The 11,113-nt window shown below is 31.3% G+C and overlaps 1 protein-coding gene across 1 annotated transcript; it reads right to left on the bottom strand.

Moving 5' to 3' along the window:
• Nucleotides 1–7,314: 7,314 nt before the first annotated feature.
• On the bottom strand, nucleotides 7,315–8,883 carry LOC108995114 (trihelix transcription factor GT-3b-like). Its single transcript, XM_018970616.2, has 2 exons — nucleotides 8,436–8,883; nucleotides 7,315–8,255 (listed from the first exon to the last, which is right to left on the bottom strand). The coding sequence occupies exons 1-2, from the start codon at nucleotides 8,715–8,717 to the stop codon at nucleotides 7,713–7,715; spliced, it is 825 nt and encodes a 274-aa protein (XP_018826161.1). The 5' UTR covers nucleotides 8,718–8,883; the 3' UTR covers nucleotides 7,315–7,712.
• Nucleotides 8,884–11,113: the final 2,230 nt, after the last annotated feature.

Raw genomic sequence — 11,113 nt, forward strand, 5'->3', positions numbered from 1 at the left:
GTTCGAGCGATCAAACATGTTAATCGAGCTTGAGTACCCTTGTTCGAATTCTACTCGACTCGATTCGTTTACAGCCCTAGTGAGTCATGTATCACTTAATGTATATATTGTAAGACTATTAATTTATTATCTAGATTCTAATATAGTAGTATGTAACCAGAAAAATAATGGTGTGTAATTGTATATATAGAATAATTGTTAATAGTTATAACTTATAAATTACATATAACTTAATACTATTAAATTAGTAATTGTTCATTTTTATGATTCGATACAAACAATTAAATTAGTGTTTAAAAGAACTAGAAAAAATGTGTTTGTTAAAAACAAAAAAAATTAGAGTTTAAAGAAAAATTAATTTTAGGGTTTAGGAAACAAGGTTTAAAAAAAAAAAAAATTCCAAACTACACAATCAGCCGAAGCCCAAAAAGCACTCCAACCCATTTCAACAGAAACGGTGCCGTTTGGCCATATAGGTTGTAAGTTTAGTATGGCAGCCTATTAATTAAAACGGCGTCGTTTTTCCCTTCCCAAACGGCTTTATTTTGAACCCCTATTTCTAACTCTAACCTCCTCAGTCACTCCCTAACCTCTTCAGTCACTTGAGATCCCCCCTCTCTCTCTCTCTCTCCCTCCCTCCTTCATTTCTTTTTTCCATCGCCCTAAACCCTCTCTCTTTCAATCATCGGCCACCACTGCCCCTAGCCGTCTGATCCTCCTCATCCAATTGATCGTTGTCGGCATGTCATCTATGTCCTCTCTGATTTGTGTGTTATTTATTAGTTTTAGGCAATGGAGTTGGATTCATTCGGATTTGTTTATTGTTCAAAATATGGTTGGTTTTAGGTGAGATATATGCGTGTCTAAAATGTGTATATATATATATATATATATATATATATATGTGGGTGTGTATGTCTTACTCACACCGACTCTGTCAATAAATAAGAGTCGGAGTCAAATTCAAGAAATTCCGACTTGATTGAGTTGGAATTCACCCCAAAGGTCTATAATTATCCATAATAAATATTTCTCAATTATAATAATAAGAAAGTGGTTGTCTAGTCTCCGATGTTAATAACAACAACATGGCATGATTAATAATATTGGATTTGAATGATAATGGGACCATTAACTTAAAAGTAGATTAATTAATTAGTGCAACCTTTTTGAATTATTAGAAAGCAATAAATTAATGTTTTTCCATTGCAAAGAAAGCACGTACGTACGACTCAAAACTCTGTGGGTCCGATCTTCAATGGTGGAGCCATGACCAATTCAATTTCTCTATGAATCAAAAGTAGAGAGGAGAAGGATGAAGTAAGATGATGGCAAACAGGCACTTATATTGTAGTACTTGAACTTTCTACCAATCAATCACCTAACAACTACTCAAAAAACCATAGACAGCTCCACAAATTAAGAACTCAAGCATCTTCACCTTCATTTTTCAATGTGCCTCAAATTAAGTTCAATTTATATAAGTCATATTGAATAAAAAAATGAACCACGATTAAACCCTCTTGGAGTGGGAAAAAAAATAATCAGTAAAAGAGATACTCTCTTTCTACAAATTGGAAGGGGGGGAAAAAAAACAGGTGTGTTTTCGGAATTATTATGAATTTTCAATATTAATTATTGGAATTCTAAAATGTGGTTTATTGATCAAGAGATGTTTAATAGTCATTATTCTTAAATGAGTAATGATAGACGTGCAATTCTATATTTTAAATTAAGTGCATTTCAATAAAATAATATTATTTTTATAAATTATTTTGTAAAAATATCACTAAATTAAAATATAGTTGTATAAATAATCGTAAAAAAATGTTATATTATAGAACTCATTTGAATAGTAAGATGAGATGATCTCATTTATACAAATATAAAAATTATTTCTCATCAGTCACTATTCATCACCCCACACCACACACCCTATAAAAAATACTTTCACACCTTATAAAAAACATTCACACACCCTATGCAAAAAAAAAAAAACATAAACCTAATTTCCACATCATATGTGAACTGTATGATATGAACAGTTGTTGATTTGTAGTAAAATTCATACAAATAATTAAAGAATCGTTTTCCTTGCTAAATAGAGAATTGGAACTTAAATTATATAAAAACGTAATCCATGTGATGTGATTATTTCACTCTTTGACCAATGAGCAAGTCTCCATTGGATCAAAATGCAAGAAAGTTGAAGAGAATTTTAAATTGAATAGATGTTTGGCGTGGTCCTGTTAAAAGAATAATCTAGAGAATGAGCAAGACTCAAGAGCTGACATCTCAGCCCTATTATATCTCAAAAGTCAGCGGATCCGTTGTGCATTAAAATTTAAGGACCCCTTCCCATTCCAATGGGCCATGGGGTCCACCAAACCGAATAGTAATGGAGATTAGACAGCCGACTTTATTCGCCCGCCTCACCGCCATCGGGACTGTCTTTATTAGAGCATCTAGTCATTCTGATCTAAAATTTAACTAAATTTTAGCTTTTTGTTAAAATCAATAGGGTAATAATAAACTTATAATCTTTTTACCATTACTTTATTAATTTTAGTGGAGAATCAATAAAAAAAAATTAAAAAAATATATAATTTTATTAATAGTCACTTTTTTTAACTATTAAGAAAAATTAAAAATTAAAAAAAGTAGTAAACAAATAATAGAAGTGTGGTAAAACTATAATTATTCAAATTAAAATTATTAGAGAGATTAATTCACATTAGATTATTCATCCAAAAATTAAAATAGTAATATAATTTCTTTTATATATATTTTACAAATACACTTTATATATTAATTAATAATTTAATTTTTATTTAAAATTATTATTTCTCAACTATTTTTTTCCTCAAACTAATTATCCAATAATAACTATTGAGAATATTATTAGAGTAAAATATTATTTTGAAGATGAATAGTGGCTAGTCAAATTTGGAGAAAATGATGGATTTACTGTAGCTCAAAAGTGGAGTTTTAATTACTCTAATGCAAATCATTTTTAAGCTACTTAGCCAAAATTTGACTAGGCATTGACATTTGTAATATATGCTTAATACTTTTACTCATCTGTGGCCCAAACTCCTCTTTAATAGGTGGTCCAATATGTGAAATATTTAATTAAATATAATAGAGTGTAGAGTTAGAGTTCGAACTCAAAATATTTACTCTGATATTATGTAAAATCATTACTTGTCCCAAAAACTTAAACGGATGAGAAGTAGATTTAATTATTTGTATTATATTCTTAACAACACCATACTCTCATTTTATTTTCATCTCACTGTGTAAGATATGACACCTTTATCACCATTGGATGATCATTTATTAGATGATAATTGATGATAAATAATCATCAAATAAAGGATCATCCAATGATGATAAATGTGTCACATCTTACATAGTGAGATGAAAGTGAAATTTTTTACTAGACAATATATAAAAAATAAGTAATATTATACATCACACTCTTATCATACTTTCATTTCATTATGTAAGATGTGATATATTTACAATCATTCGATTAATTCAGTTTGGTTGCTGGACTACATTGAGATTAATTCAGTTCAGTCTAATTTTAAATTGACTCTAATATTCAAATACTTAACTCTCAAACCACTAAACTCATCTCAACTTAAATCTTCTTTACATGTGAGACTCATAATCTTTTTCGACTCAACACTTCTTTACACGCCGAATTTATAACATTTTTCAAATTTTTATATACGTATATAAACTCATTTTAATATCTAAATACATCTAAACTTATATTAAATAAATTCTATAAAATATATTCCGTCATTTCAATTCATAGACAAATCAACATCATAGACAGCCTTACTTTGTTTTCGAAACAAAAACGGATGTCATTAACGAGGAACAACAATTAATACATACATGCCGACATGTTTTGCGTAATTCACAAGGACGGGTTGGAAACAGTAGAGAAAGAACAGTAGTACTACCCCAAATGATGGAATCCACTTTCGATCACGAGTTACAAATATCTGAACGGCTGCCATCATTATTGCGAGCAATTTATACGATTTATATTATTTATTTATTAACTTTATTTATTTATTTATTATTTATTGCTCAAGTTGGCCACCACCATCTTTTGTTGGACACGGAAATTGACACATCGTTCCCCACAGTTTTCTTTTCTCCGGCCTAAGAAAAACAAAGTAAAAGGTTGTAATTAGCTAGCTAGTACTCGAGAATATATATATATATATATATATATTTATATATATATAGCTGGCTGGTCCAATCAGGTTTTCTAGGACACATGCAAACAGTATCCCTACTCTATATATATATAGATAGGACCCAAAATAATAATAAAATTTTTCTGCAAGTAATTTTTTAAACCAGATGAGGATCAGGAAGACAGCTTTGACCCGAAAGTAAAAGCATATATATATATATATATATATATATATATATATATTATGAGTAAAAACAAATTAAAGTTGAAAGTATATATATATATATATATGTGTGTATATATATATATAGTACTCCACATGCATATTGATTAATATCAGATGATCATGAATATATATGCAACATAATTACAGCCAGGCGGCCGCGTGGTGGGGATGCATGTGAACATTTTATAAGGAGCGTTAGCCAGAAACGCGTTTATGTGTCTGCGTGCAGAGCTAGCTCTTATATATATAGCTAGCTGGACCTCATAATGATAAATCGAATTTCTGAAGTATTGATCAAAAGCTTCTAGATTCAACGACGACGTCCGAGATCATCAAATGTTTCCTAAGAAATGATTGGCCGGTTAGAGAGGCGTATAGCTCGTGCTGATCTATTACCAATAATAATCACAAAAGAAAAGATGCATGGAATGTATCATGTGCTCGTGCATCTCTCAAAAGATCACAAAAAGAGGAAAAAGAAAGGTCATGAGACAATCTGCAGGGCCTAGCTAGCTTTCTTCGAGGCAAAGTATCAAGAAAATCTAAGTAAATTACTATTCATGATCTCACATAATCATCTACGTACGTAGCAAGATATATATATCCTTATTTTCTTATATATCGATCCTTTTTTTTTTTTTTCCTTTCCCGTACGTGTAGGATCCGTCGATCGATTAATTAATTATAAATTAATTACTTTTGTGAGATATAACTGTAACAAAATTATCGTGTGACAAAGAAAATATATATTTTTTCATGTTCCACGTACGTATAATTAATTAATCTTGATATATATATATATACGGATGAACTGTCACAAAATTAAATTAATTAAATAATGAATAAATTAAACAGGTGTTGTCTGATCTTTAAAGCTAGCTAGCCTTCAAACGCTTCAATTTCTTTTTTCTTTTTTTTTTTTTTGAAAAAATAACTTATTCGTGCCATGTACGTCGATCATGGGATGCAATTAATTAAAAAAGAAGAAAATCTAAGACACGTGATGCACGAACGCTGACTCTGTGTTTTACGTAGGTGCACATGATATAATCTTTGCAGACTTATCGCAGCTTTGATCTATTAATTCTTAGATTAACCATATATAATATATATTAGTATTATATATCATTCAAATTAACGAAAATAAATAATTTACAAAACGAAGTCATGATCACCAGCTATATATTAATGCAATGAAGCTGGGCAAAACGTCTGCATGCACAGATTAAGATATGGTATTTCAAATAACTAAGCATATATATTAATATATAGTGTGTTCATTTTATGAATGCGAAACTTCAACTAATTAGGCCATAAAGTATTAATGCAAAGTTTCCTAAATTTCCACACAAATAATCTCATCTCAATATTACAATTTTCTTAAATTTCTACACAAAATATAATCAATTCAACTTTTATTCAAATATCAAAATAATAATAATATTAAAAAATAATATTTTATTCAACTCGTCTAAAATCATTTCATCTCGCTATCCAAACGGGCTAGAGAGTTTCATTCTCACGAGACATGATTGAATTAACATTATAAATTACTAGCTTGCTTATAACGGCACAGTTGAAAGCTTAACTATCTAGTTTTTATATTTTTAACTTCAAAAGATTGGCAAAAAAGCTAGCTAGCTAGGTCGACGTTGAAAAGAACTCTATTATACGGCCAGTTCATGATCGATATATAATAAGTGATAGAAAAAATTATTAATTAGCTGCTAAAATTAATTTGCTGATAATCATGACGAGCCATAAATTAATTACATATATAAATTAGAAAACAAATAATTTTTACAAAAAATTAAATACACGTAAGTCCTCGATCGTATGCATATATACCACTTGACTACTTCAACTTCAAAGTCTTCAAGAATATAGACCGGAACATATATGATATCTGAATGTTTTTTGAAATACAAACATGATTTGTTTACTAATGCTATATATAGATGTCGCCCTCTTATTGAAAAAAATTAGAATTCATCATTAAAAAATAAAATTTTTAATAATTTTATGTGGATCTTAAATTTATTTATTTTTTCAAAAAGAGTATGCCAGACTTTCTTATCTTAAAACGGTAGGTACAAATTATCATTTTTCACAAACATATGGCGCGCACATACATACGTACGTATATACATACAGGAGCTAGCTGTATGTCATGATATATATCATGTCTGGCTGGCTAGATTTACTTCACTTAATCATATATATACAATTAAGGTTTTCATGACAACTCCAATAAATGATACGTACAAGGCCTAGATCAATAATATTTAACGAAGCTTAACTCCCGATCTGATGATCCGCAACTCATGCATGATATATTGCGAATTTATAAGCTCACGGCTGGCCAGTACTTCAACGTACGTACGTACCCTGTCATTCATTGTTAATATTTCATCCAACGCGACAGCTTCAACATCCAGATGATCATGATCATAACCAACATGACTGGTTTGAACAACTCACAGTGGAAATTAAGTATATTTAGCAGCTAGCAGTACTACATGATGTGTACTTTAGCGTGATATATAATATCGATAATCAGTACGTAGTACTACGTACTGAACTTATAATAAAGAATCAAGACGGCCTTTTAAACTGACTATATTTGAATGTAACCGTCAAGCAGTACTCTTCACTAACAAATTAATCACCGATCGATCACCAATACTTATATTATATAGTACTGCATGCTTATGAAACGAAAATGCATGATCTCTTAATTGCACCATCAAATTAAGGGTTATGAAAGCTTCTTAACTTCATGACTAGACTTAGTAAGCTAGCAGCTAGCCAACGTATATAGAGGACAATTTAATTCATGACTTTTTCTAGGTTTTGATGGCTAAACGATCAACCAGTTACAACAATACAGATCGTGAAGGTGATAGCAAGAACGTACCACAAACGTTAGGTGGAATCTATACATGTATATGTTCGTAGTCATCACGTCAAAGATAATATTTTTAGCTAGCTAGGTGCTTTTGAATCATAGTTTGGAGAGTGAAACAGAAGGAGATTGGAAGCAGCTTTTTTCCTCTTTTTTTTCACTAGCAAAATTAGCCACGGTGGGCAAAAACAGATCAAGGAGATTTGTAAAATAGGCCGATAAGCCATGTAACTGTAAGAACTAGAACATCTCCAACATGAGAAGTACAGTTCCAAGACAAACCTCTCTGCTGTCTAGTTCAGAGCTGCTGCTTGTTCGCTCCGCCTCTCGGATGATACAAAGAAAAACGAATGAAAGCAAGACTACATACGATCCTCTCGCCTGAGCTTGTTTAGCAGAGCTGTAATAAGAGCGTCCCTCTTCTCAGCCCTAGCCTCCTCTCTCATCCTCCTTTGCTCTTCCCTCTCTCTCCACGTCTGCTCCATCATTATCCTCTCGTTTTCCAATGCTTCCATCGTCTGCCTCCACTCCATCTCCTTCAACCTTCTTTCGTTTTCTCTCGCATCGAACGCTTCTCTCCATTGCGCCTCCATTTGCATCTGTTGCTTCATAAACTCATCCAATATCTGCTTAATATTTCCACTCCCACCGCCACTACTTCCTATAATATTACTTTTCCCCTTTTTCATCTTCTTCCGCGGAGTGCTACCCTTCTCTTCCTCGCTGTCCTCGTTATCTTCCTCGTCGTCCGATGACAGCTGGACAGCCTTCTTTTTCGACGAGCTCGATCCTCCTTCGGTTTCAGCCCAAAGCATTCTCTGCATCCGTGAAGCGAAAATCACTTGAAGTTCGTTGTAAAACGGGAATTGTTGCCGCATGGCTTCATCTTCCGTTGTCTCACACCCCTAAAAACCCACCAAGTCAAAAAACAAAAAAAAAAAAAAGAAAAGCCATGAAGCTAAACTGCTAAGACTTTCCCTAATCTGGAAGGTGAAAAAAACAAAAACAAAAATATTCGATACATAGGCAATAATATTATATACATAAGAAGGGTAGGTTATGGTGGGTATTGACTAAGATCGTACCTTATAACGCGTAACGAGATTTTTCCATTTGCACTTGCACTGCTCAGCGCTGCGATTATACCCCTTTTCTTTCATCTTTGTTGCAATAACTTCCCAGAGAACCTTGTTCCTCTTCGTTTCCATGAAAGGTCGATCCAGCTCTGCTCGGATCCTCAAGAACTCCGTCGTCTCCTGAATACTCCATTGAGGAAATCTATCACCGGCTTCAACGTTAATACTGATCTGATGATGGTGATGCTGCTGCTGTTGATGGTGAGGATGATGGAGATTATGCCCTTCCATAACAATCGAAAAATCCAGAAAAAGCTAGTACAAGATTTAATTTTGCGCAAAAAGATGTTCTAGAGGAGAGAGAAAGATCGATGGAAAGAGAAAGGAGAGAGAGATTTATATATAAGGTTGGTGTGAACACCTGAACAGCAGGTGTGAATCGTCAAGAAAGAAGAGAGATTTCCTTGTTGCTTAGGTGTCAAACAAAGCCTTTTTTTTTTAATTATTCGTTCAGATTTAACAAAGAAAGCTCCCTCATTCTGTCTTTCCTGATTGCAGCTTCTTTTCGTCTTTCTATGGTCGCTCCAGTCTCATCTATCTATCTACGCGTAAACTCTCTCTATGTCTCTCTCTCTCTCTCCTCGTTTGTATTTACTGTTAATTTTAATTTATTTCATTATTATTTAATAATTTTAACTCACAAATTTTATTACCGTTCATAACTCATCTTATTATCATTTATAATTTATCTCAATTTATTTTAATTCACCTTTAAATTCAAATCACATTTTTTTGAGTGTACATGATCCCCATTTGTGTACACCCCAATCGTTCCCATTGCGTTTCCGCGTCGTCACGCTTACGTGGCAATCTCACAAGGACTGGGGCTTTATTCCCTGCGACCAGTCATCGCAAACTTGCACTGCAAGGTTTCATTTTACGCAATTTATTTTAAGAAATATTTTAACAAAAAAATCTAAACGTTACGTGATTATTTAATTATAAAGTTATTTTTATTATAAAATAAATTTAACAAATTATATAAAATACATTAATTTATAAAATTATTTTTATATAATCTCTTTACAATTATTCTATTTTTCACCATCATTTCCGTTTGAAGCATAAAATTAACCAAATTCAAAATTAGTAGAGAATCGTTACATTTCTTGGCATCAAGCGATAAGCGATTTTTTCAAAAATTTGAATGATATGATGTTCAGTGCTAATTAAATAAGAAAGAATTATATAAAATTACATACTCAATATAATTCATACATCTATAATTAATGAGTTTTAAATATGACTTTATTAACAAACTTTAATAAAAATACCATATGAATCAAAATAGTTTTAGGAATGATTCAGTTTATATGTATATATGTGTTAAATTATCACTTGTTCTAAAAATTCAAACTGATAGAAATATGTAATTTAATTATTTATTTTATATCTTAATATTTCATCTCACATGGATTAAACTCTCCATTAATATGTAGGTCCAACACAACACAATTAAGATAAATTATAAAGTTAACGTTTAAATTCGAGACTCTACTCTGATACCATGTTAAAACGTCATTTGTCCAAAAGAATTAAACTGATAAAAAGAAGTAAGTTTTATAATTTATTTTATGTCTTAATAATATCCAAACTCAAATGTTCTATTTATTTATTTATTTATTTATTTTGTTTCAAATATATATCTTCATTTACAAACAAGATATTATTTTTAGAAAACACCATTAATTTATAAAAAGAAAAATACTGATATTTTAATTTTCTTTAAACTGTAACAAATTTTACAATATTTTTTTTTTTAATGAAACAAGAGGCCATGGCATAGTCATGTATTTCGTTTTTTTCTTTTTCTTTCTTTTGCCGAGTTTTGTTTGCATGATTTTCCAAAACAAAAAGGTCGACGAGATTCTTTTCTTTTATCAACGTTGAGCCGTACGTTCATTTTCTAATCACCTACGCGCTTGTTTGATGTCACGTGGCATGCATGCAAAGATTGCAAGAGAAAAGCTAGCTTTCCGACCCACCACCACGAGTCTTCTGGTTCACACCTATGATTCCACAATAGTCCTCCCCACACAATTAATTCCAATTAAAATATCTCCAAGTACACCAGTAAGAACTGGACACGTCATGCAATAGAGGGCATTTTCGTCATTCCGAATTCAAAGTGCACCCTGGTCCCAGATCATGCTTTGGTAGGGCTGGCCCCGGACGAAACTGTCTAAATTCATCATTTATTATAATTATAAAAGATTAAAATATAAATATATATTTTTCCTTTTTTAATTTGGCTGAAATTACTTGTAAAGATCGTAAAATATATTAAATGATAATTAGATTGACCGTACGTCTAATGAAGTTATATATATATGTATGGCCATTGACCCAAATCTCTCTTTTCAATATTCTATAACCAATCTTGTATTTTTTTTTCTCCTCTTAATTCATATGCTACACGCCACAATGTGTATATACATACATATATATATATATATGTATAAAAAATTCTATAGATCTTCATCTGTTGATCTACACTACGTACACAGATATATGGTATGAGAATAATGAGTAGAATAACTATCTCTCTATATTTGTATCTTTGTTAAAATTAGAAGAAGAAAAGAAAAACACAAAAACTAGCGACTATATACGTACCTATGTTTGTA

The sequence above is a fragment of the Juglans regia genome, chromosome 4, assembly GCF_001411555.2.
Source record: "Juglans regia cultivar Chandler chromosome 4, Walnut 2.0, whole genome shotgun sequence".
Taxonomy (NCBI): domain Eukaryota; kingdom Viridiplantae; phylum Streptophyta; class Magnoliopsida; order Fagales; family Juglandaceae; genus Juglans; species Juglans regia.